This window comes from Oryza sativa, chromosome 10, assembly GCF_034140825.1.
Source record: "Oryza sativa Japonica Group chromosome 10, ASM3414082v1".
NCBI classification, from domain to species: Eukaryota; Viridiplantae; Streptophyta; class Magnoliopsida; order Poales; family Poaceae; genus Oryza; species Oryza sativa.
In genome coordinates, this window is record NC_089044.1 from 5,738,582 (window position 1) to 5,761,879 (window position 23,298).

The 23,298-nt window shown below is 42.2% G+C and overlaps 2 protein-coding genes across 2 annotated transcripts; one reads left to right on the plus strand and one right to left on the minus strand.

The window, feature by feature from the left end:
• Nucleotides 1-153: 153 nt before the first annotated feature.
• LOC4348209 (uncharacterized) lies at nucleotides 154-2,824 on the plus strand. Its single transcript, XM_015759331.3, has 8 exons — nucleotides 154-552; nucleotides 648-760; nucleotides 1,019-1,068; nucleotides 1,216-1,449; nucleotides 1,981-2,130; nucleotides 2,213-2,308; nucleotides 2,403-2,423; nucleotides 2,507-2,824. The coding sequence occupies exons 1-8, from the start codon at nucleotides 290-292 to the stop codon at nucleotides 2,672-2,674; spliced, it is 1,095 nt and encodes a 364-aa protein (XP_015614817.1). The 5' UTR covers nucleotides 154-289; the 3' UTR covers nucleotides 2,675-2,824.
• Nucleotides 2,825-3,050: 226 nt separating this feature from the next.
• On the minus strand, nucleotides 3,051-17,728 carry LOC4348210 (protein MICRORCHIDIA 1). The gene is made up of 20 exons (XM_015759330.3): nucleotides 17,500-17,728; nucleotides 17,309-17,398; nucleotides 15,984-16,018; nucleotides 15,768-15,846; nucleotides 15,568-15,657; nucleotides 14,668-14,743; nucleotides 14,486-14,564; nucleotides 14,278-14,406; nucleotides 12,770-12,868; nucleotides 11,810-11,914; nucleotides 11,584-11,733; nucleotides 11,180-11,272; nucleotides 9,858-9,909; nucleotides 9,664-9,775; nucleotides 9,126-9,334; nucleotides 6,676-6,740; nucleotides 5,680-5,765; nucleotides 5,149-5,191; nucleotides 4,954-5,066; nucleotides 3,051-3,437 (listed from the first exon to the last, which is right to left on the minus strand). The coding sequence occupies exons 1-19, from the start codon at nucleotides 17,624-17,626 to the stop codon at nucleotides 4,956-4,958; spliced, it is 1,830 nt and encodes a 609-aa protein (XP_015614816.1). The 5' UTR covers nucleotides 17,627-17,728; the 3' UTR covers nucleotides 3,051-3,437; nucleotides 4,954-4,955.
• Nucleotides 17,729-23,298: the final 5,570 nt, after the last annotated feature.

A 23,298-nucleotide genomic window follows, 5' to 3' on the forward strand; every position in this document is an offset into this window, starting at 1 on the left:
AAACGAAAACAAAATCAAAATCAAAATCAAACTGCAAAAAGAACCCAAAAAGGAGTATATATCCACGCGTCAGAACCTCATTGGCTGCACCGTTACCCTCGAGATACGTAGATAGCAGCGCAATCCCAAGAACCAATCAGATCGAGCAGAAAGCTACACCCCTCGTCCATCCTGCTCAAGCTCATTCTCTCTCTCTCAAGCTCAGGAGAGTGAGATCGACCACCACGCCAGCAACCAAGAACGGTGAATCCCCGGAGCACGACCCCCAGAAAGCGACCGGGAAATCGCAATGGCAGCCATCCTCGCGCGCGCCGGCGCCACCGCGGCCGGCGGCCTCCGTTCCGGCGGCGACGTCCCCCGGCGCCGCAACATGGTCGCCATCGTCGCGGCGACGACGACCACCGGCGCCGGGCCGGCGGTGCCGAAGGAGGGGTCGCTGGAGCGGCCGGCGTGGTCGGGCGAGACGCCGCTGTCCCGGCTCGTCGGAGCGCTCATCGCCTTCAAGCCGCTCTACTCCCTCATGAAGCTCGCCTCCCGGGAGGTCATCATCAGGTATAATTAAACAAACAGAGATGAAATCTTTCGTACTCAGAACGCGTTCGTGTTCGTGTTCTTGGCGATGACGCCGATGCGTGGCGGCGGTGCAGGACGGCGGAGAAGTCGAACGTCCCGTGGAGGGAGATGACGAAGCAGGTGCTGGAGTCCGACGTGTACGAGGTGTTCGACAGGATACGCGACCTCAACCTCGTCTACCCTGACTGTATGTCACTCCGTTCATCTCATTTTGTTTCCAAGATATTTTCTCGGTTAATTACTTCTCGCATGTAATCAAGTTCACTTGATCTCTACTGAAAATGAATCGTTTTCAAATTGTATAAGGTTTAGGTACTTACAGAGCGTCAGCGTTGTATTGTGTTTAATTTCTAAAAGAAAAATTATATAAGATTTGATTTAGTGATAAGACTGATATGTCTTACTGAATTTACTTGAGCATTGACAGAGTGCTTGTCTTGAGCAGATTATCTGAACCCATTCCATGCGTATGATGAAGGCAACCTGTCATGGCTGGTAATTTCAATTTACTTCTCTGTTTTCTCTTCACTCACTCTGATCTTCTATTCTGTAATTACGAGATAAATGCGATCAACAACCAAATGAATAAGAGGAAAAGAATAGTGCGTGAAGATCTGAGCATTTGTTTCTTGAACGAGTTAGGCTGCAGCTGAAGCTGAACCGGCAACGATGTCGATTGCTAAGAGGGCCATACCTGACGCTGGTTCAATTGAAGAAGCCAATCAAATTGTTCGCGGAAACTGGCTGAATGCAATTGAGGAGCATCACCTGAAATACTCGGGGAATTGTCAGATCAATGACATTCTGGATATTGGCTGCTCCGTTGGAGTAAGCACCAGATACCTGGCTGAGAAGTTCCCTTCAGCGAGAACTGTTGTAAGTGCCTCCCAAACCTTCTTAACCATCTCTTACCAATGCAATAGGATCCACAATTTCTTCCAAAATTTTGTTTTCATTCGTTTCAGAAATTTTAATTTGCTTTTTTCTTTATTCAGAGATTGTGAACCTTGAAATGAAATGCTTGTAGTTATTTAATACTCCCTCCGTTTCATATTATTAGATATTTTGATTTTCTAAGTCAAACATATTTAAGTTTAACCAAGTTTATAGAAAAATAAATATAGTATTAAAATATATTCAATATTATATTTAATAAAATTAATTTGGTGTGGCAGATGCTGCTAATTTTTTTTATAAACTTAGTTAAATTAAAAGTTTTCCTAGAAAAAAATCATAATATGATTAACAGAGGGTGTATATGCTAGTGTCAATCTTGGCACTTTTGTTTGTCTGATATTGGATATGATTGTCTAAATGCTCCCAAATAAATTTTTAAATAGCAAAGATTCTTTGCTTATGTATTGTTTTGGCTTCAAAATAATGTGGATATTTGTTTCGATGATATAGGGTTTAGATCTTTCACCCTACTTCCTTGCGGTTGCGGCACATAAGGAAGAAAAATTGTCCCGGCAAAATCCTATCCGTTGGGTTCATGCAAACGGTGAAGCCACAGGGTTGCCCTCAAATTCATTCGACCTAGTCTCCCTTGCTTATGTGGTAAATTTCTACCAAAACCTTATCTCTTTTGCTTAGAACAAAAGAAAATTTTAGCCTATTTAGCTGAGTATCTTTTTTGCAGTGCCACGAGTGTCCAGCACGAGCAATCACAGGACTCGTGAACGAAGCATTTCGGCTGCTCCGGCCAGGAGGGACCATCGCCCTGACCGACAATTCAGTATGAAATTTTCGTTTTGTTTCACTTCCATCATTGATAATAAGTTTGAAATTGCTAGTAATCTGACTGCTTCTGTTCTTCTAATCTACGACAGCCAAAATCCAAAGTACTTCAGGTAAGCTTCAGCAACATGTTCTAATCACCTTTGTAGGTTCATGCTAGTGTTGTCTCATGGGCATAATGCTCATCATTTTTCAGGAACTATCACCAGTGCTATTTACTCTGATGAAGAGCACTGAACCGTTTCTGGATGAATACTACATGCTGGATTTGGAGGAGACGATGAGGCAAGCAGGCTTTGTTAATGTTCATTCTATACTGACAGATCCCAGGCATAGGACAGTCACTGCTACCGTGCCTTTCTGAAACATCTGATCTCCCACTGAAATTTTGTTCCATCTCAATTGTGATTGTGGATGTATACTGGTAAACAAAAGAGTTGAAAAACTGTACCCTTGTTCATAAAATAGGACGACGGCTGTACCAACCACAATAATTACATTGAGTCGTGAGCTATTTGTTCGAGATATTTAATTAACTATTTGCCACATTTAGATGTGCCGTTTAACAATTTGCCACTAGACTCAGATGATGTCAAATACATGAGGACCCACATGTTAAACACCACATCTTAAAAGTGGCAAATAGTAAATGTCACGATGTTCAGGCGCTTTCAGACTAGTTGGCTGGCATGAGCTGCAAAGCTAAGACAAAATGACATGATATTTCGGCTTCTGAGTCATTCAGGAATCTCATCTCACTAGTGTTTTCATTCAGGTTGCATTGCCATTGTTATAGGTTCAACCATAAATAAAAAAAACCCGTACTCTGGTGTGGAATGGAACAGTACGCAAAAAATGCGATGGACAGTAATCTGCATGGGATTTGAGTCTGATAATTACAGTTGAAGCACATCAGCACGAGTCACAGAAGTCACTTCATCTATACATCAGATACCGTAGCATTGGTGGACTCGATTTTAACTTACTTCTACAGTTCTTTGACGTGACTGTACTGCTGGATTAACTATGAGCTAACCTACTTTTCTACTGGCAAAATTGCTAGCAAGATCAGCACATCACACCTTTGGTCGTTTGTTAGCACCTCTGTGGTCCACCGATAAATTAACCTGGAAGAGATACATCTGTGTTAGCCAGTGATTCTTTTGACCTAACTGATACTGATCAAGAATAGCATTCTACTCGTGCCTTGAATTACTGCAATAGCAAAATAAATCAAGTATACTTGGTACTTACGAACAGAATAACCAACATTTTTTTTTGTTTGACCAGGCTAGAGCAGGGTAACCGTTTCAAACAATTAAAAACATACTTTTACAGCCCTAGAATTCTGCCTGTCTGGTTGAACTTTGATATGATCATCATATCCAAGAGCACCAAAATGGATTGCAAACTAAGCCAAGACTTATTTTGCATTCAAGGATAAAAAATTCTGTGTTGAAAACTACAGGTATGAAGGTTTTCACATGCAAGCTTCCTCAGATCCCAAGTCCCTCACCTTCTAAGTATGGTACTTCCCTGTATTGATAATTACACAAACTACTTAGATGTTAAAAGCCCCTAGATGGAGATATTTAACCATTTGCCACATTTAGATGAGGCAGCTCGACAGAAGGGAAGGGAGAAGATGAAAAGCTAAAGATTCTAGTTTATTCCTTGCTTTAAAAAATAGATATGGGAGGATTTGAACTTGGGTGTCTATCTCAATTTAAGTAGCTAACAAAATCAATCTTATCTCTTAATGACCATTTGCCCACCATGAACAGTAACCACGAATGCATTTTTTTTTTTGATGGGAACGAATACATATTGTTTCACATGAATACAACGTGCGAACAGCATTACCAGCCTAGTAAATATGGCCTACAGGTGCTGCTTCTAAGTGGTCTGTTACATGTTGCACATGACACCTACTGCAGCAACATGTGGATAAGATGTTGCTGATGTGGAGCATCCAAAATGGAAATAAATCAATGGAGTCCAAAAGCAAAATCAAGTTATTAACCACCACATCTAGCCTCATTTCATCCTATATCTACTGTATGATTTCATTTTAGTCCTTACAGTAAATCTAAGTCCAGGCTGGTAAGTTACCAACAGCGCTTCCAATAAATTGCAGGTAGCCATAATTTATTATTATGTTTTCCTTTGACATATTTCTGCTTCCTTACCCTTCTTGAAATATCAGAAATTCCAGCAAAAGGATCCTAGTTACTAACTTACTACCATATGAACTGGCCAGGTATCACCAGTTTTAGCCTTTTAGGAACTCTGATGCACTACCATTACAATAAGCAAGCAACTATAAGAAAGGTATGTGCACTTATCCTTGTAGATTTCAATCTAATGACTAATCCCACCCAAGGCATTAACAGCTTCCAGTGATAAAACAATGACATTTACCAGGGTATTGGTGAGGAGGATGGCCAACTACAATAGACTCCACCAAGACGATATCAATAAAAAGCTACGGAAGTAATAGCTTTCAAGCTTAATTTACAAATTTTAATTCCTTGCATGACACTAGAGTACAGATATTTGCGAGATTAGAGAACTACCAGAGTAAAGAAAAATTAGAAACTCGGCACATTGATAAAATAAGATGTTATAAGTAGCTAAACTAACCTTTATATGTAAGGGGGCTGCTGCTGCTGCTGGCTCTTCCTTATACGCAGGTCATCAGCAAGCTGAGCACACTTCTTTTTTGTCTCCGCTAGTTGTTGCTCTAGCTCCCCAACCTACCAAAAATCATTCAACTATGGTCAGGAGATATAATACGACCCTTGCCACTGGATAACACTAATCTGATGTTATGCATACCGTTTGCCTCAACTGTGTATCTCGTTGTCGAAGTTCTTCACGCCTGTACAGTACATTTCCAGGCTCAGAATGCAAGGAAAAGGTGTAACAGGGATTTCACACAAAACACACTAATACCTAGTTTAGGAATTGATTTTTTGCCTACATGGAAGAGAAACAAGCAGAGAGAAGCTGTATCTCCTTGAAGATTCTGTATGTCCTTGGAGATATGGCTTTTTAATATGGCTAATTAATTGATTATAAGGCCTAATTGGCCAACTTCTAGAAAAACAATTGTTGATCCAATCAACAGATGAACCAAAACACGAGGCACACAGTTCAATGATTCATCTATGGCATTAGCGAAATTATGGCATAACTAATGGTCTGTGCAAAATGGACAGAGAACTTAAACATAGATATATAATAAAAGGCACGATGTAACTCAATAGGAATCTGAACATATGTATGACAGTAATTGCTAAAATAGTTCCATCATAACGCAAAAGGCCTATATATGCACCCTCATGACTCATCAATGATCAACATTACCTTGTGAACAGACCGATGTTTTCTTCACTCAGCTTTTCCATGATATAGGGATCAAGTGCACCTTCAGAGCCAATATCTACTGAATTCTGAATACCACATAAAATTCAAAGCAAACTAAAATATCAGTGTGTTTCATATGCTCTAAGAGGGATAAGATAATTAATCAGCAAAAAATATTATCATAGCTATAAAAGTCTAACATATAGTTCAACAATGCTTCTGCTCAGGCGCCCGATCAAAGCCACAAAGATTGGGCATGCTGTTGCCCGGCTGCTGCATGTCCAAACTGTCCAGCCACTGCATGTGCATGCACTAGCCTGTCTCCTCTCCTACATGCAAGCAGTTTACTCTCTTCTCCATATTTCTTGCATGCAAGCATGCAAACTTTTTAGCTAGCTTAAAACGATTTCTCACCTAAATTATTTCTCCAATCTACAACCCATATACCGTTGTATTCGTGGTAATTAAACCTTTACAAGGAGATATCACATGATTATATTCTGATGAAAGAAAAACTTATGTTCAATTGTTGAAATTCAATGTTTCATACGTGATGGTTAAATGTTTCGACAGGTGTTTCACAAAATTTGTAAATGTTACAGAGACATTTTTTTTGTTTCACTATGTACAACTTAGCGTTTCACCGGTGGTCAACTGAAACATTTGACAGCCCGATTTTTGAGAGAAAATCTGGTGCCTGATTTATAGTAGTGTCCCATATAATTGGCATCATATGAATACACAAAGAACTACCTACAGCCAAAAGAAATACCAGATTGTTTTTTGTGTTTGATTAGTTTTTTTATTTAAGAAAGAGATCAAGAATTGAGTTTGTAGATGTTATTATAAAGACTATAAGCGGAAGGAGTGGAAGCAGAATTCGTTCAACTGATCAACTCTTCAAGTGCTATGATGGGTTCCAAAGAAACCAAAAGAATTAGCACCTACAAGCACAACATGACTTAATTGAAAGCCTACAGGATGCAAACTGCAAACCTCATCCAAGCCTACTGGCTCCATACTGTTTTCTTGAGCTTGGCCAAATGATCGTACGCGAGAACCTGGTAAAATTAAAAGAACGAGACATTTTATGAGATATCAGTGATTTCAATCTAATAACAGAAAAGGAACAAAAAACTACAGAAAAATTAAGGTACTCCAATGTTAAAAAGTGAGCAGTCACTACTACAAAATCCTTATTTTAAATAACCCATAAAATACCAGTATACATTTCCCACATGGGATTTAACATTTATATGCAGGAATCACTTGCGTAGAAGTTCTAAGACATAATGTTCTAGAAATGTCAAGAACTTATTCCAGATAGCAAGATACTCACAATTTACATGGGATTAGCAAATCATTTTACTGAGAATCAGTAAAGTTGAAATCATTAGCTAAGTCAATAATTTACCAATAAATAAGGTTGATATGTTTAAGAGTAAGCACAATATTACTGGACATAATCTCATTCAATCCTCAAGAATCTGGACTCAGGAGAAAATAGCAAAGGTATAACTCTACCCTACACCACAAGAGAAATGCAACAACACAAAGTAACACAAAAAGGGATCTTGTGCGGTTCTGCTTAGTGTGCGTGCACTGTGGGCCAGTGGCTGTTACTGCACTACCCTTAGCGCCATAATTCTTGCCGAAGAATAACTATTAAATTTGCCATATAACCAAAATCTCTACTACTTAAAAAATTGAAGATGTTTCCGTCGTCCATGATAAAAAAAAGGGCCAAAAAAAAAGAAAGTCCGATTCATCAATGACGTGGATTAAAACAAAACCCTCCCAGATCGCTCTCTTGCGTCCAATCCGAGTCCGATTAAAGCCTCATATTTCTTTATACCTATTAAAAAATAAAATCTGCTTCCAACAAAATTTGGTTCATCCATCTGTCCCTGTTCATCTCGGTTTCAATTTTGATACGCTCGGTTTTTCGTCGCGCACGCACCACCGCCTGGGGCAGGTGGCTGGTATGTTTCTTGAGGGGGTGTTCAAGGGGATTCCGTTTTCGGGCTTGGATTTGATTAGGGGGCAACGGCTGTGTCGGTTTCAGAGGAGATGGCGGCCATGGTGGAGTCCGGCCTGGTCACGAGCTTGAAGACGACACTGTAGCAGGGGCCCCTTCTGGTAACGAGGGAGGGACAAAAACAGACTTGGGCGAGCTGGGCCTCTCGGGCCAAGAGGCCCACGGGAGAGGGAGGGAGGGGAGGTGCTGGGCCGAGATGAGAGGGAGCAAAACTAGACTTGGCTAGCTGCTTGGAGGTAAATAAGAGTGGCAAGACAGGGATTGTTCGATTCATGAATCGTCTGGCTCTGGTCTCAGTTCGTGCCACTTTTTTCCCCCAAAAATTCTTGATTGTTTGGAAATCTTTGATGCTTCAGTGAGAGGCCTGTGAACATTAGGATTCAATTATTTTGTGATTTGTTTTATCAAGAAATGTAGTATAAGTACATAATTATTAACTATTTTATTGTGATTTGTTTTATCATGAAATATACTTTAAAAGTATGAAATTTGTTTACCCGTAGCAAAGCACGGGCATTATGCTAGTATATTTGGAATTGAGATAATAGATCTATGTATCTTTGGCATCATTTTCTTTTCATTCCATTTCAAATATGCTCTCCAATCTCCCTAAACGTGCCTGTGGCCTAATAGTGTTCATTTACAAACATGGATCAGATGAAGCTACCCTAGGGTGTTTTGTTTATTAATAGCTGAAATCCGTATGTCCACAAATATAAGGGTTTAGGGTTCAAGTTTGTCGACAAATATAAGGGATTTTGAGTACTACTTGTCCCACCTAACCACCGTTCATTTAATTTTCACCCAATCTTACCCTCACTTACCCTCTCATTCCCCAACTATCCCTCATTTATTGAGGGGCATGGTCTTTTCCTCCTAACCTTAATCTCTCCAAAAGAACCTAAAATCCCTTATATTTGTGGACAGAGAGAATATATTGGCTAATTGAGAGACCTATGAATGCTTGAGTTTTGCCTTGTCCTGAGTTCAATCAGGAGCTGTTCCTCTCATTTTCTATTTTTGGTACATTTTAATCTAATATTAGTAATAAAAGAGGAAAGTGCCATGCTCTTGATCTTGTCTCTTTTGGCAAGCAAGCATACTACTAGCTTTGTCCTGAGTAGGGTAAAAGGGTAGTACAGCATCACAACACTTGCATGTTTCTTTAGATGGACAATGACATTCAATTGAACATAAGCTAAATGGCCACAAAGCATTTCAGGTAAGCATCATTTCTCAGTTCCAAATAAGATTCGATTGTGTATATTAGGTTAAAACTGGGAGAAGTAGTAGCTCATGGATATTTAGCACACAAAAGAATCGATTTTGCTGTATGCATGCATAATATGATTACTCCACCATATGTATACATCACAAGAGGAACAATTGAATAAAGCTGGTATGTTACCTGAACCATTGGCTGTCAGTCCAATGACTTCGGTATCATCATATGTCTCTGGTAGCAAATTTGATGTATGCCCTCCTGTCCTCCTACTAGTGGAAGCTTTCTGCTGAGACTTAGGTCCAGGATTCCCTGAATCTTTGAGAGCAGCCTTATACTGGGATCTTAATTGTGGATCCACTGGCTGGTAACCTATTAAATGACACTTTTCTTTCCTGCAAATGCATTACATAGGCAGAATGAGAAAAATGGATGCATGCAGAATCCAAGGCATGCACTATTTGCACTTAAGACATGATACAGGATGGTAACATCTGATGTGGCACACTTCATGGTTCCCAGGCACTGTTGCAAACAGCCTATTGTTTAGACCAAAGAAACAAGCAACAGGTTTGTTCCTATTGAATCTTGGGCAGGAATTTGAAATGTAATGTAATAACAATAGTAACAACTAGATTATGACTCAAAAGCATCGATTTCTTCAAAATGTGCATTTCATGTTGCCAGAGAATGAATACTGAACTGAATTACTCAAGGTACGTACCAATAATCAAGGATAATCTGTCTAAGCTTAGCTTCTAGTCGAATGAATAGTGGGGTTCTCTCAAAATCTTGTTTGTCATGTGCCGGCTCAATAAAATTTGCCTCCAGTACACCTAAATCATGAAAATTGTCATCCAGAGAGAAAAAAAAAGTAAAATGTGAATGATGACAGCATTAATTAAACATAAAACTCACCGACAACACTTCTTCCTCTACTAGATCCCTCTTGAAGGACCTTCCAGAAGGGCTGTAAAGGAACAAAAAATAGAAAATCAGTTCCAACCTATCTGCATCGGTAATTGGACCACTAGAACTACACATCTTTAAATGGCAAGACCAAGCTAAGCACCTCAATTTTGAGCTAAGAAGAAAATCCACTCAACTATATTAGAATGATGATGAGCATTTAGATCTCTCATCGAGTTGGTTTGTTCATAAATTAACAGCAGAAAGCAAGCATACTATCATAGAAACAATATGGTACCAGAAAGCTTAATATTCCTTGCATAGCAGTTCAAGATACAACAAAAGATGTGGGGATATGCATACCATCTTTTAAAAAAGGATTCTTAAAAGTTAAAATAGGAAAATGGAAGATTGGAGTGGCATAATTTGTTGAGTCCTAGAGGAAGAACACACTAAGCATTCAGGAACTTGAGCTTACATACAATTTCATCACACACACACACAAAGCATTGGAAATTGGAATTCAGAGAAATTTGTAATTCCAGAGTGTGTAGAAATTTTCCTATCCTATGATATTTCTTTAAAGCAACCGTACAATTCAAAGGTTAACCATAGACATTTTTCCTTTGTTGGAATGAAATCCTCCAGTTTTCATCCAAAGTTGCTTTGTTCCAAGTTCCAACTAGGCCCTCAATGCTCAGTGAAGGCAAAAAAAAAAAGCATAGATTATTTAATCCAACTTTATTATCTATCTAGAATGCATTTGAGTCCTGACAATGGGTTAGCAGAAACAGTTGTGAATTAATTTGACTTCTGTTCTCGACTGACTACGGAATAATAAAAGGCAATATCTTGGAGAACCAGACTTTGTGCATGTAAATCAGCTTAGACCAGAATTTCAAAAAAAAAAAAGAAAGATGAATGTATTAAAACAATTGGCACAACAGCTGGCATTAACACCCGTCTATCATTCCAAAAATCTTGTGGGAGACTGAAACAAAGCAAATTTGTCAGAAAGTAGTATGCCCAAAAAAAAAAAAAAACCTATGCTACCTGCTGAGGGTTCAAAATGAACCTTTCTAGTATGAAGTAGTACACTCCTATCTAGTCAGTCTTCCCTCATACTTCCTGACATCCCACATGCAGTTGGTATATTAGAATATTAGATAAACCTAAGTTCTCAGTATACAAGGACATCCTTCAGACCTTCACTTATAGGAGAAACCCTGCTCCTACATGCTAAGATCAAAGCAACATGATGCATAACAGAGACAATGACAATGGCAAAAGAATGCATGGACAAATAACCCATGTATGGAGAGAGTGGTTACCATTATTAGCCGATTTTTATGGTAAACATTCATCCCAAAAATCCCCAGAACAGGTGCCTCCTTTGCAAAGCCAACATCGACTTTCACTGAGACCTGCAATTTAATTTCAATGTGGTTCCAAACAAAGTAAACAAATAATATCTCAAAGGAAACAAAATGTTGGTAACAAAAACTGAAGGAGATGTTCATGAGAAAATAGTAAGTTGGAAAATGCAATTGACTACTGTAGCTTCAATCAACAGATATTGCCAAAAGGAATAATCAGATAAACTCAGAGCATGAACCTGATCATCCACTGCAGATAACTTGCATAAGTAAATGCGTTGTAGGCACTACATGCGGACTACACTAACAAGAGAAGCAAATAAAAGCGATCCCACAATTATTGAACAAATTTTACTTACCACTTGAGAATCATGTGCAACTTGAGGTTTGTAAGTAACTAATTTCTTAAATTTCAGTTCATCAGCAATCCTGATCTGTTCAACGGGTTTTCCTCTTAATATAATTTGGAAATTTTCAAACTTCTTAAGGTAAAGGATGGAAGTATATGCCTGCATATTGACAAATACAAATCATAATTCAACTTCATAGGACTGAATTCAGACTACAAAAAGAAACAAAACCTACTCGCAATGAAAATCTGAGTCTGTGGGATATATGTTGCTGAACAATTTCTTTTTGGGCCTTTGTTACTCCCCCACTGGCTTTATCTTGATCTCTGAGTAATATGTCCTGAAAAATGAGCAACAGAACATAAACTAAAACAGGTACAGCAATGGGAGAATGGAAGGTAGACATAGTCTGCGAGAACTGAAGAACCATATTAATCCCAGTTCAATTATCAACTATCTGTAAGTTTGAGCACACGTAGAAACACCCTGCCCTGAAAGAATACATAAATCACTGCATATGCATCTATGCGCACATCAGGTTTCCCAATATAAACATTTAGATATTTAGTTCCCTGATATATCATATATATCATTATTCCAGCAAGTATAACATTAGTTCCCTCAGATATCATGCATGTCATTATTCCAGCATGTCTATTAACTCCAGAACAATTATATTTCCTTTCTTCCTTGAAAGAATCATAAGTGCATAGCATATATACTCAAGTGATTTTCAGAAGCATGGCAAGGAAAATCATTATCTTTACTAGATGAAATCCCGCGAGTTGCTGCAGGAAATATTGTATGACAACAATAGAGATAAAGTGTAAGATGATCTGTCTTGTAGCTGAACAACGTAACTTTATATACTTTGTACAATTTGCATCTTTGATCAATCAAAAAGCTATAAACAATTGAGATGATGTGCTTTATGACAGTTTAGATCAAATAAAGATTGATCATCCATAGGCAAAAACTAAGGTCATGTGGCTTAATGAGAGAAGAAAACGAAGGGAGACAATTTGGACCACAGGTTAATCATCGAAGGGCTAGAGATGTGGCTTAATGAGAGAGGAGAGAAATAGCATTAACTACACTTAGGGGATGATATATGGTTATATAGGATATTGGATTCCTAGACCCTATGTTATCACGACCAGGCCATAATTGCAACGAAAATTATATGAAGACTTGCCTCATCATCATCCTCGAAGTCAAGTTCTAAAAGACCATCATCGTTCATCCATAAATTGTATATTGCCACCTTAGTTCCATGACTAACAATATCCTTGAACTGAATGCACAAAAAAATAATCAATAATCAAAAAGTTGATCACTGCACTATTGGTTAATCATTACAGAATAATGAAGTATAAATATAGCTTGTCAACGAAGAAACAAGAATAAATAATGCATGTGTGCCTAGATATGTAGCAGTACAAAAAGCATTATGGACAACATTTTCGAAGAAACAAGACTAGATGGTAAAATGTGTAAGAAATAATACCAATATATTAATTATTCACTTACCCACGTTGTGGAGTATTTGTAGAACCAGTGATGTATTGTCAGTACGCTGTGTTAATTAGTTCTACATTGGTTCTACCACAGAATGTGCCACCATATAATTAGGTTGCATAATTGATGCTTCCTCCGATCCATATTATAAGGCATTTTGGGTTTGTCCTAAGTCATGTCTATAGAAAAACGTAGCAACATCTACAATACCAAATTAGTTTCATTAAATCCACTATTGAATATATTTTTATAGTTTATTTGTTTTGTGTTGGAAATATTACTAGATTTTTCTAAGAAGTTGGTCAAACTTGAAGAAGTTTACTTAGGACAAACCCAAAACGTCATGTAATATGGAACTGGAGTACAAATTAGGAGGAAAAGAACTTTTGTATGGTAAAGCTTAATTCCAAGGATTCAATTGGTTATTGAGTTCGTTGAGATAATTATTTTGAGTAGGTACTGAGCAGACCATGCTGCTCAAGCGACAGCTCCAAGTGAGCTGTTTTGATTGGTTATTGCTGTTTAGGATCATCTCCAGCTTTCCAATTTAGCTTTACATATTTACGTTTCAGAAAGCAGCACAAGTTCAGTTGTTTCTTGGGTATACAGAATAAAAATCGACCCTTCACAGCTGGAAGGGAAGTAACTTATACTGAGTAAAGGTTTCAAGCAAGAAAAACATGTTATGAACAATCAGTAAATTGTTAACCAACTAGCTGACAGGAGCACTAATGGTTATTCCAATGACTTGGAAACAGAAAAGTAATAATTATCTTAATGACAACCATGCATTTATCCAATTAATTGTTGTTTCCATGCATTTTGCTTAGCATAGTGACCCTGCACTAAAATTCAATGGGCCTACTGCCCTACTGTACTACGAAACCTTATCATTGTCCATGTATTGCCTAAATCAAAACCAATTAGATTAAAACTGTAAAACAATATCAGATTGTAATGTGTCCACTGAGAAGTAATATATGTCTATTAGTCATCTCAAGATATGTGCGCGCATTTGGTTTTGACTTTTGACCAAGAAGTTAATAATATGTGAACTATATCAAACATTACCTTGTTGTTTACAAATATAGGAGCATTAATGCAGTGTGAATACATTGCAAAAACTCATTTGATTCTGAAAGCTGTCTTGATAATGAACTAAAAAAAGTCTAGGACAAATGGTACCTGTTGTAGCAGTTCTTCCTTTGAAGAAAAAGGGGACCACTCTAGTATTATCTTCAAGCTGCTATCCCAATCACCCTGTGAACCATACACCAAAGGTACAATGTGGCCATCTTGGATTTTAAAATCGAGCTGCAAAAGAGAAGGAAGATGTCAGCCCTAGACAGAAAACAATGCATGAAAGATGCAATACTGTATCAATTTGACATACCATGGGAACAACTATGTCGTCTTTCATTGTTCTCCTCAAGAAAGTGTAAGAGAGCAAACCAATACTCAAGGTAACATTACTGCAGAAGAAAGAACTGTGTGATTATCACTGATAATTGCAGAAATTCCAAGTGTCATTAATTCAAAATTAAATAACCAAAGACTGAAATGAACAATTTTTACCTTCCACGGTTTGCGCGAGTAAACACTATTGCATCAGCACCAAGTCTCATCGTGCTTGTCTTAAAGCCATTTCCATCTGTGTTGTGGAGAAAAGTGCAAAATGAATAACCAACAGTCATTGATTAAAAAATTGTTTTTCACATAAAAGCATAAAGTGCCTACATAATTAGAAAAAAATGTTACAAATATTTGAACTAAAAAAAACTCTTAGCAACAGTTTAAGATTATAATTTCACGAACGATGCGCAAGTGGAATTGCATATATACAAACTGCAAAATTGGCGATAAAAGTAAAGGACATTTCCATTTTGAGGAATAGAACCTATAAATAGTGCACAGATTAACATTTGAAGATCTCCAATATCTATTTACTAATTAGGAACCAATATAAATAGTGAACAGATTAACATTTGAAGATCTCCAAAATTTATTTACTAATTAGGAATCAATCCATCTTTTAACTCAGAATTATATAACCGTCTTTTAGACATCTTCCAGCTGCCAGCCGGCAATTCAGACTTGACTCAATAGTATCTTTTGCATTTCTTACACATGCATTACAAAACAGAACTGCATTTAATTGGTTTAGCAACTTAAAAGTCAACCCTCATCCTTGTGCACTCTAAATGAAAACAGGACAGTACCATATCATAAACAACACAAGGAACGTTAATTGGGGAAAAAAATCAAAATGTTATCAGGAACGTAAGAAAATTATTCATTTATTATTGCATCCTCTTTTTGTAGTTTTGTTTTCTTCATTTAGTCCTCTCATCGAAGTGCAGAGCACAATTCTCAAAATAAAATATAGAATTTAGTGTAAAATAAGATTCTATTTTTAAGCCTTCGTGAATCAGTCAAGGTCCTCGAATTTTCCCATGAAAACAAGATGAAACTTACACTGGCCAATGGTTTTCTTTGATTTCTTGGTTGAGAATCCTAAACTCATGCATCGTCGTACCCCTTCAGGATCCATTCCTCCTCCATCATCTACAAAAGCAGCTCCAAGTTACTACTTATTAATATAGGAACTTTATGGACCACACCAGTCTACTCAACTCATTGTATCCACTTTCATGTTTTTTCTTGAATCTGGATACCTTGAAAAACCAGCATTGTGCTATTGTCTTTCAGGTTGACGCTTTTATCCACTTTTATAAATGTGGCACCATTGCATATCTGCAACACCATATCAGAAGAAAATTAATGCTATATGCAACAGTGTACCCCAAGAATTAGTAAAGACAATTAAAGGTGATTAGCAATCTTGAATATAAATTTATGAAAGTATGAAGTTTCCAGAAGGCACTACAAACCTCATCTACTGCATTGTCAAGAAGTTCAGCTATAGCTGCAATAGAACATAACAAGAAACAAATGTAAGGAAAATATTGACCATGGCAACACATAACTTGAACATCAAAGATAAAGAACAGTTGCTATGAAAATTATCGCGCAATCTAGTTTTTCGGTTTGTTCTAACTTTTTATGATCCAACAAAAAGTATTTCATAAGTCCATTTTATCAAACTACATTCTTCCTTAAAAAGGAAGAGCTAAAGAGTGGTCATGGACAGATCAATGCAACATGAAAAGCAGATGGACCAGCACGCAATGCGTTTTGCAGTAAGCAAAGCCCATTGATGGACATATTGGACAATCAAGAAAATTTTGCATTTTCCTATATGTCAATAACATGTGGAATCAAGACCCACCTGTCAGTAACACATATGGTTGTGAATCTTCAAATGCCACTATTGAGTGTCAAATTCTCAATTTTATCTATTAACAACTACATATCTGCTGGCAGTAAGGAGGTGTTGGATGAAAGGGAGAAAATGCATTTCAGGATTCAGATTTTTTGTCTGAATATCTGTAGTGAGAGTGCAAGAAAAATATACAATATCATTTAGTACAAAAGCTAGTAGTGTTCCCCCTCTTATCTAATTTTCCAATCATTTTTCCTGTGCCAAATAAATAGCCAGCCCCTTCCATGTTTCTTATCAGTTCACTAAATGATCAAAAAGATATTTTTTCAAAGATCGTCCCAAACTGCCAAAAGTCAAGCAGAATTACCACAGAACGATCAATGCATCTCAGGATAGTGTGTTTCAGACTTTCAGTTAATTGAAAACGCCATCTTCAGATCCAGCCAGCATTTTAGAAGGAAAAGACACTAGAACAGTACTGATATTCTTATGTCAGTCACACATTCAACAGTTGATGTGATCTTCTCTTATCTCTTCAAAGGTTGACAAATGAAAAAAAAAAATGTAACCTGCAATCTAAAGAGCAAGGATAACAACACAACATCGATGCAAATAACAAGGCACGCACCACTGATGCACGGTGAACAATGATTTTGTATATTCCATCTAAGGTGGTCCCGTAAAGGATTCTTCTATCGGAAAACACATAATCAAACAAAAATTAACAGTAACAGTAACCACTGTGCGTGCCCATCCGCACTAAATAATCTCAGATTTTCCCCCCTTTTGCCCTAAGAGCATTAGGTCTATTCAATTTGGACCAACAAACTCATCCCTAGCATGTAAAACTGTGAACCAGATTTCACCACCACACAGAGAAGGCACAACAAATTACAACAGCAGAAGTGGTAAGGAAGTCAGATGGGCACCAACCTCCGAATGCCCACTTGTGAGAGGTCGCGTTGGTGTGCAGAAACTTGGGGTGAACGCGCGCGCGATCGAAATCCCCTGCCACAAGCGCATCTGCAACCGCGGGAAACAGCATCAGCAACGCAATTCGCATCGAAGTTCGGCTGGAACTAGAGGGAGGAAAGGAGACACTCAGAGGACTGGGGGCGGCGTACCGTGGAACTCGCGGGAGGGGGCGGAGGCGGACTCGAACGCGCCGGCCTTCCAGAAGCTGCGGCAATCGAGGGCCCTACCGCCGCCGCCGCCAGCGCCGCCTGTGCCGCCGGCCATCGCCGCCGGCATTGAGGGATAGGAGTGGTTGGGTTTGGGAGCTTCACCGGAGGGATTTTGCCGACGAGTTCGGCGACTGTTGTTTCGACTCAACACCCTAACTCTGCGTACGGTGAAAAGGAAAGGAAAGGGCCTCCCTCTATATGGCATCTGTGACATAATAAAACGCCTAATAAATCGTTCGATTCGTACAAAAACTCTAGAGCAAATTTTACAAAACTACGTGTATTTTACCATATTATCGTAAAACTACAAATTTAATATAATATATAAAAATTATTATAGATATAGATTTAAGAACTACAAAACTACCGGTTTAATAACAATTTAATCACAAAACTTGTATATTTCTAAGTCTATTTGTAGTTTCATGATAACTTTATTATTAGTTTTATGATACTTAGCCTTAAACTGTAGTTTTGTGATAAATTTATTGTTAAATCTATACTTATGTGATGCATCACCTTAAAACCACTTATCCCTCTGTCCTGGATATAAGAACGTAACACACCTTGTACTACGAATATGTACAGACCCCCATGTCCAAGTTAGTAGTAGTAAGATATGTCCTATCTGGTATTTTTTTCAGAATTACACAGTACAACGCAGATACTCACAACGCACGCTCACTCGCCCCTATGAATACACACGCAAACACTACCCCTATGAGCATCTTCGAAAACTGGACTAGCAAGAATTTACCATCTAATACGCCCGACTTGATTTATTTACCACCTAATCTGTATGTCTTCTTTGCCTATCTATACTTTCTATAAAGTTATAGCCCATTAAGTCTAAAGCTCAACATGCAACCATGCCACATCATCATCCACTAGCAATAATTACATATTAAACATCATGCAAGCATAAAACATATTTCCTTCGTATCACAATGTAAGATTTTCTAGCATTGTCCATATATGGATGTCAATGAATCTAAACACACACACACATATATATATATACAGTTTATTTAATTAATTCTACAAAATAACATGCAAGCATATCCAATTATCACCCTAATATCATTTGTACAATATTTTAACAAATTATCTATCATTTTTATAATATCTAATATATACTTATTAATATGTTTCACATTAAAGCGCGGTATCACTTGTTTGTTTCATGATAAGTAGTGATAAACCTTGATGTTTCATTATTTTTTTCCCTTTTTACTCTTGATCGTTGAAAAAATATATTGAGAAATGCTTAGTATTCCTACAACAAAGCACAGGGAATCACCTAATTTTATATGCAACCAGGTCTGCGATTTTTTTCTATTTTGTACCACTTTCTTCACTTTTAATGTATTCATGGTTTTTTTATTCCATTTTATTTATTTGATAGGTTTTTGGACTTCTTTGTCCATAGCCCCACCTGTCAGATCCAGAGAGGGGATTTCTTTGAATCGATCCATCCATCCATCAGTTCGACGCATTGCGGGCAGCAACACCACCGTCCCCTCCACCGAGCGCCACCGCCCGCCTCCAACCGCTACCATGGCTCGATACCACCCCGCTACTGTAGCCACCCTAGCCCGACACCGCCTTGTCCCCCTGCCACCTCGTCAGTGAACTCCGGGACCCACCACCATTAGGAGACGAGCTACACCGTCCCCGTGAACATGTGTCGCTGCCCAGATGCACTAGCATGACACCGCCCTATCATCATAGTCGTCGCTAACCCAGCTCTAGGGTTTGAAGGAAGAGAGAAAAGGAGAGGGAGAGATGGTGATGGCGGCTCCAGAGGAGGGTATTGTGCAGGCGGTGAGGTCATCCATGGTTCCAAGTGAGATCCCTTCTGGGTAAGGCCATAAAACTCTCATCTCCATTTGTGTTCCACGGGAGGACCAATAACATAGGTCAGAAAAAGAATTAGTGTGGAAACCAATGGATTTAGGCCAATTGCATATTTGCCATTGGTTTGAATCGGTATTGTGAATCTGCCATTAAAAACAATACAATTGCATATTTGCCATCAAATACAGTTAGAAACCAGACTAGCTGCCATCAGATTGACAGATTGAACAAACACCGTTGGAAGATTTGGTTTTATGAAAATTAGAGAAAAAAGAATGCCCTTGTCATAGCTGCCATGAAATTGCAAGATTAACAATCATCCTCATGTTGTTGCTGTTGATGTAGTCCATGCCGCTCAGCTGTTGTCGAGGAGTGATCCTCTCTAGCGGGAGATCGTGAGATCCCTCTTTTGTGAGTTCGGCCGGAGGAAAAGGCTCGCTTGGGGAGATTGCGTATCTGCCCTGAATGCTGCTAAATCGCGTATGGGCGATAAGATTATACAGGTTTGGGCCACTATCGAGCGTAATACCCTACTCCTGTGTGTGGGATTATGGTTGAGTGTTACAAGGGTTCCTAAACACTGGAGAGCACTCTTGCTCTTCTTCTCCTAGAGTTCAGGCCTATTGAGTGGTGTCCCCTTTCTCGGTGGGCAAGGTCCTCCTTTTATAGTTCAAGAGGATCCCACATGCACCGCCCCTACCTACACTTCTACGGGAGGGGGACCCACTCCACCTTGACTGGACCGCGATCCGTGCCTTCGCCCGGAAGCTAAGTGGCGGTCCGCCCTTCAGTGGGACCCATCGTCGCCCCCCACCTAACACGGGGGACAGCCCTGTCATTCGCTCTTAAATGGGCGAAGACTTGCGGCAGTCCTTCTCATGTGGAGATAACTTCGAACAGCGCCCTGATAGGACGGGACATACCTACCTCCACTCCGCGTGGATGCAGAGGCAACATGGGGGCACGGCCGCCTGTCCAGTCGAATGTGACCAGTGACAAGCTGGTCACAGACTGGTCAGACTCGATTGACGTGCGTCAGTTGGGCAGCACCGCATGTCTGCCCTTACCGCATTAAATACGGTGAGGGGCAGTTGGGGCGTCGCGCGCAATGATAGCGGCTTGGCTTGGGTCTCCTCCCCGCTTGCTCCCCCCGCCACGTGGCGGTTGGGCGAGGGCCTCGGGGCGAGGCAGCGCGAGGGCCCGAGGTGTGTGACGTGGCACCCCGAGGCCCCCTGGCTGCTCCTGCGACTCGCGAGGCGCGGAGGAAGGGCCGGAAGGTAACTTCCCCTCACTTTGCATACCCCCGGGCCCATATCTCCGACAGTAGCCCCCAGCACCACGCCGGACATTGGCCCCCTGAGGGCATTCTGACGTGGCGCCTCACGACTTCCCGTGTCGAGGTTGTGGGCCCGATGGGGAATCTAGACGGTTGCCGGCGAGCGGCCAGGCTGGCACATTAGCCAAAATGGCAATTTAACCACCATTAACCGCGCTGATGATGGGGGCGCCTAGGGCGCGAAAATCGGGGGGTCGGCCAGGCCACACCCTGAATCGTCACCCATGCAGCCTCGACTCCCTCACCTGCCAAGCACGCGATGGGACCGATGGCGGGCCCGCCCAACCGTGCCCGTGAACATCGCACGCCCCGCGCCGAGTGTGCCGCTGACAGGCGCACTAAACGCGGGGCGCGGATTCAGCGGGCGACGTGGTGAGTGGACGCGAGAAACGATGAGGCAATCGCAGGCGTAGGAATCGAGGAGACAACCGCGGGGGCGTGAAACGAGGAGGCGAGCGCGGGCGAGGCGGGTATAAAAGGATAGGGAGGCGGGGAGTTCGTCCCCTTCTTCTGGCCGACTGCTCGCCCGCACACTCGCTCCTTAAGCTCTAACGCTTCTCTTGCTCCACGCCATTCCGTACACCAAACTCTTCACCGTTCCCCACCGGTCACCATGGCCCAAGACGCTGGTGACCTGTGCTCCCGGCGTTGCGCATCACGGCAGAGAGGCACCTCAGCCTTATCCGCAAGATCATGTCGGAGGACGCCACCGTGAGGGTGGGGGAGTCGCGGCCGCGGCCGCGGTACCCAGAGCGATCCGTGCACCTGCTGTCCTTCGCCATGGTGGGGTTGGTCCCACCATTTTCCAGGTTCTTCCATGAGGTTTTGGATTTCTACAAATTTCATGCCTTGCATCTCGCACCCAACGCCATGATAACATTGGCCATCTTCGCGCACTTGTGCGAGATGTTCATCGGGGTGCGGCCGATGGTGCGGCTGTTTCAGTCCTTCTTCGTCCCGCAGCTGCAGCAAGGCGCGGCGGTGGGAGGATGCTACCTCCAGCCCCGGCCGGGAACGGCGGGGCAGTACATTGAGAGCCACCTCCGCAAGAAGTGGGAAGATTGGAAGAAGTATTGGTTCTACACCACGTTGCCGGATCATCCGCAACTTTGGCTCCCCGCCCCCCCCCCCCCGAACGATCTGCCGCGTGGTTGGCAGTTTCAGAACTGGGCGAGGAGTACGACGCTGTGCGGGATCGCCTCAGGGGCCTGCGAGACCAGGGCTTAACGGGGGCGATGGTGTTCGGCGACTACTTCCGCCGTCGCATCGCGCCTCTCCAGGAGCGGTCCCGCGGCGCGTGGGAATACACTGGGCACAATGATCCCATGCGCACCCACGTGGGTGAGCGCTGGGACTGGGGCGAGGAGGACGCGAAGACGGTGATCCGGCGGGTGCTGGTCCTGGACACCGTCGAGCAAACGCTGATTCCGGAAGGGATCCTCCCCTTCTGCAGCGACCGCGACTAGAGAGTATCCTGGCTGTGATGTTGGCCGTCGGCGGCGGGGGGTCGGTCCCGTCGGGGCGGCGCCGTCGGCCCAGGTAGCAGCGGCGCGACCGCGGGCGGCCGCCGAACCGGCGGCTCCGGCGGGGGCGGCGGCTCCAGGGCACCTGGTCCGAGCCGTGGGCCCGGGGGAGATTCCGCCGGCGATCCGAAGGGGAAACGGAAGATGTCCGAATCTCGGCCACCCTCTCCCCCGCGCGGAGGGGGCGCCGAGCGAGTGGCGGACAGACCGCCGGCGGGCCACAAGCACCCCGCCGCGTCCAAGGCCGGACGGAAGAAGAAGCGTCTCCGGAAGATAGGGCAAACGGAGCCGTGCTAGGGGAGCTTCATCGAGCCCCCGAAGTGGACCTTCAAACACCCCCTCGCAGGTACGATCGCCAGCATCCGACCCGGTGCCCTCTACCCATCTCGGCCTCCTATTCCTTCCTCTTCTGTTTTTTCTTAACTTGATCGGGGTTCTCCTGTAGCGGGATTCCTTTCTAGGGGGTCTCGGCGACCGATCCCTTGTAGGGGTCAAAATCCGAGCGACCGGATCGACCGGGACCCGGCCGACTCGATGCCACGGGGCCTTCGCAATACCCTGGCGGGGCCCACGGGCCACACGCCGGGTCTGGCTCCGAGTCTGCCACAGCCGAGGTGCAACCATCTGCGGGTGATGGCAGCGGCGGCGGCGTCCCCCCCGGGTCCGATCCTGAGGGCGCGACGTACGAGGAGCGCCACTCGGGGGCGGAGGCCGAAGCAGGTCGTGGCCTGGAGGCCAAGGTGGAACGTGCTCCATGGGCCGAGGCAGGGCGCGGCTCGGAGGTCGAGGCCGGGGCGGGCCTGAACCTAAGGCCGAGGTCGAGTCTGCCGAGGGCCCGAGGCAGGGAGTGACGGGGGCAACCGTTCCCCTCTGCATCTGGGGCGCCCTCGGGGCTGGCCACGCGGAAGGGGGGCCGAGAGCAGCCCCCAGTCCCGTGGGGGCTCCAGCAGCACTCCGTCATCCCAGGGGCGGACCGCGACTTTTCCTTCTCCGACTCCCGCGAGCATGGAGCCACTCGTGCAG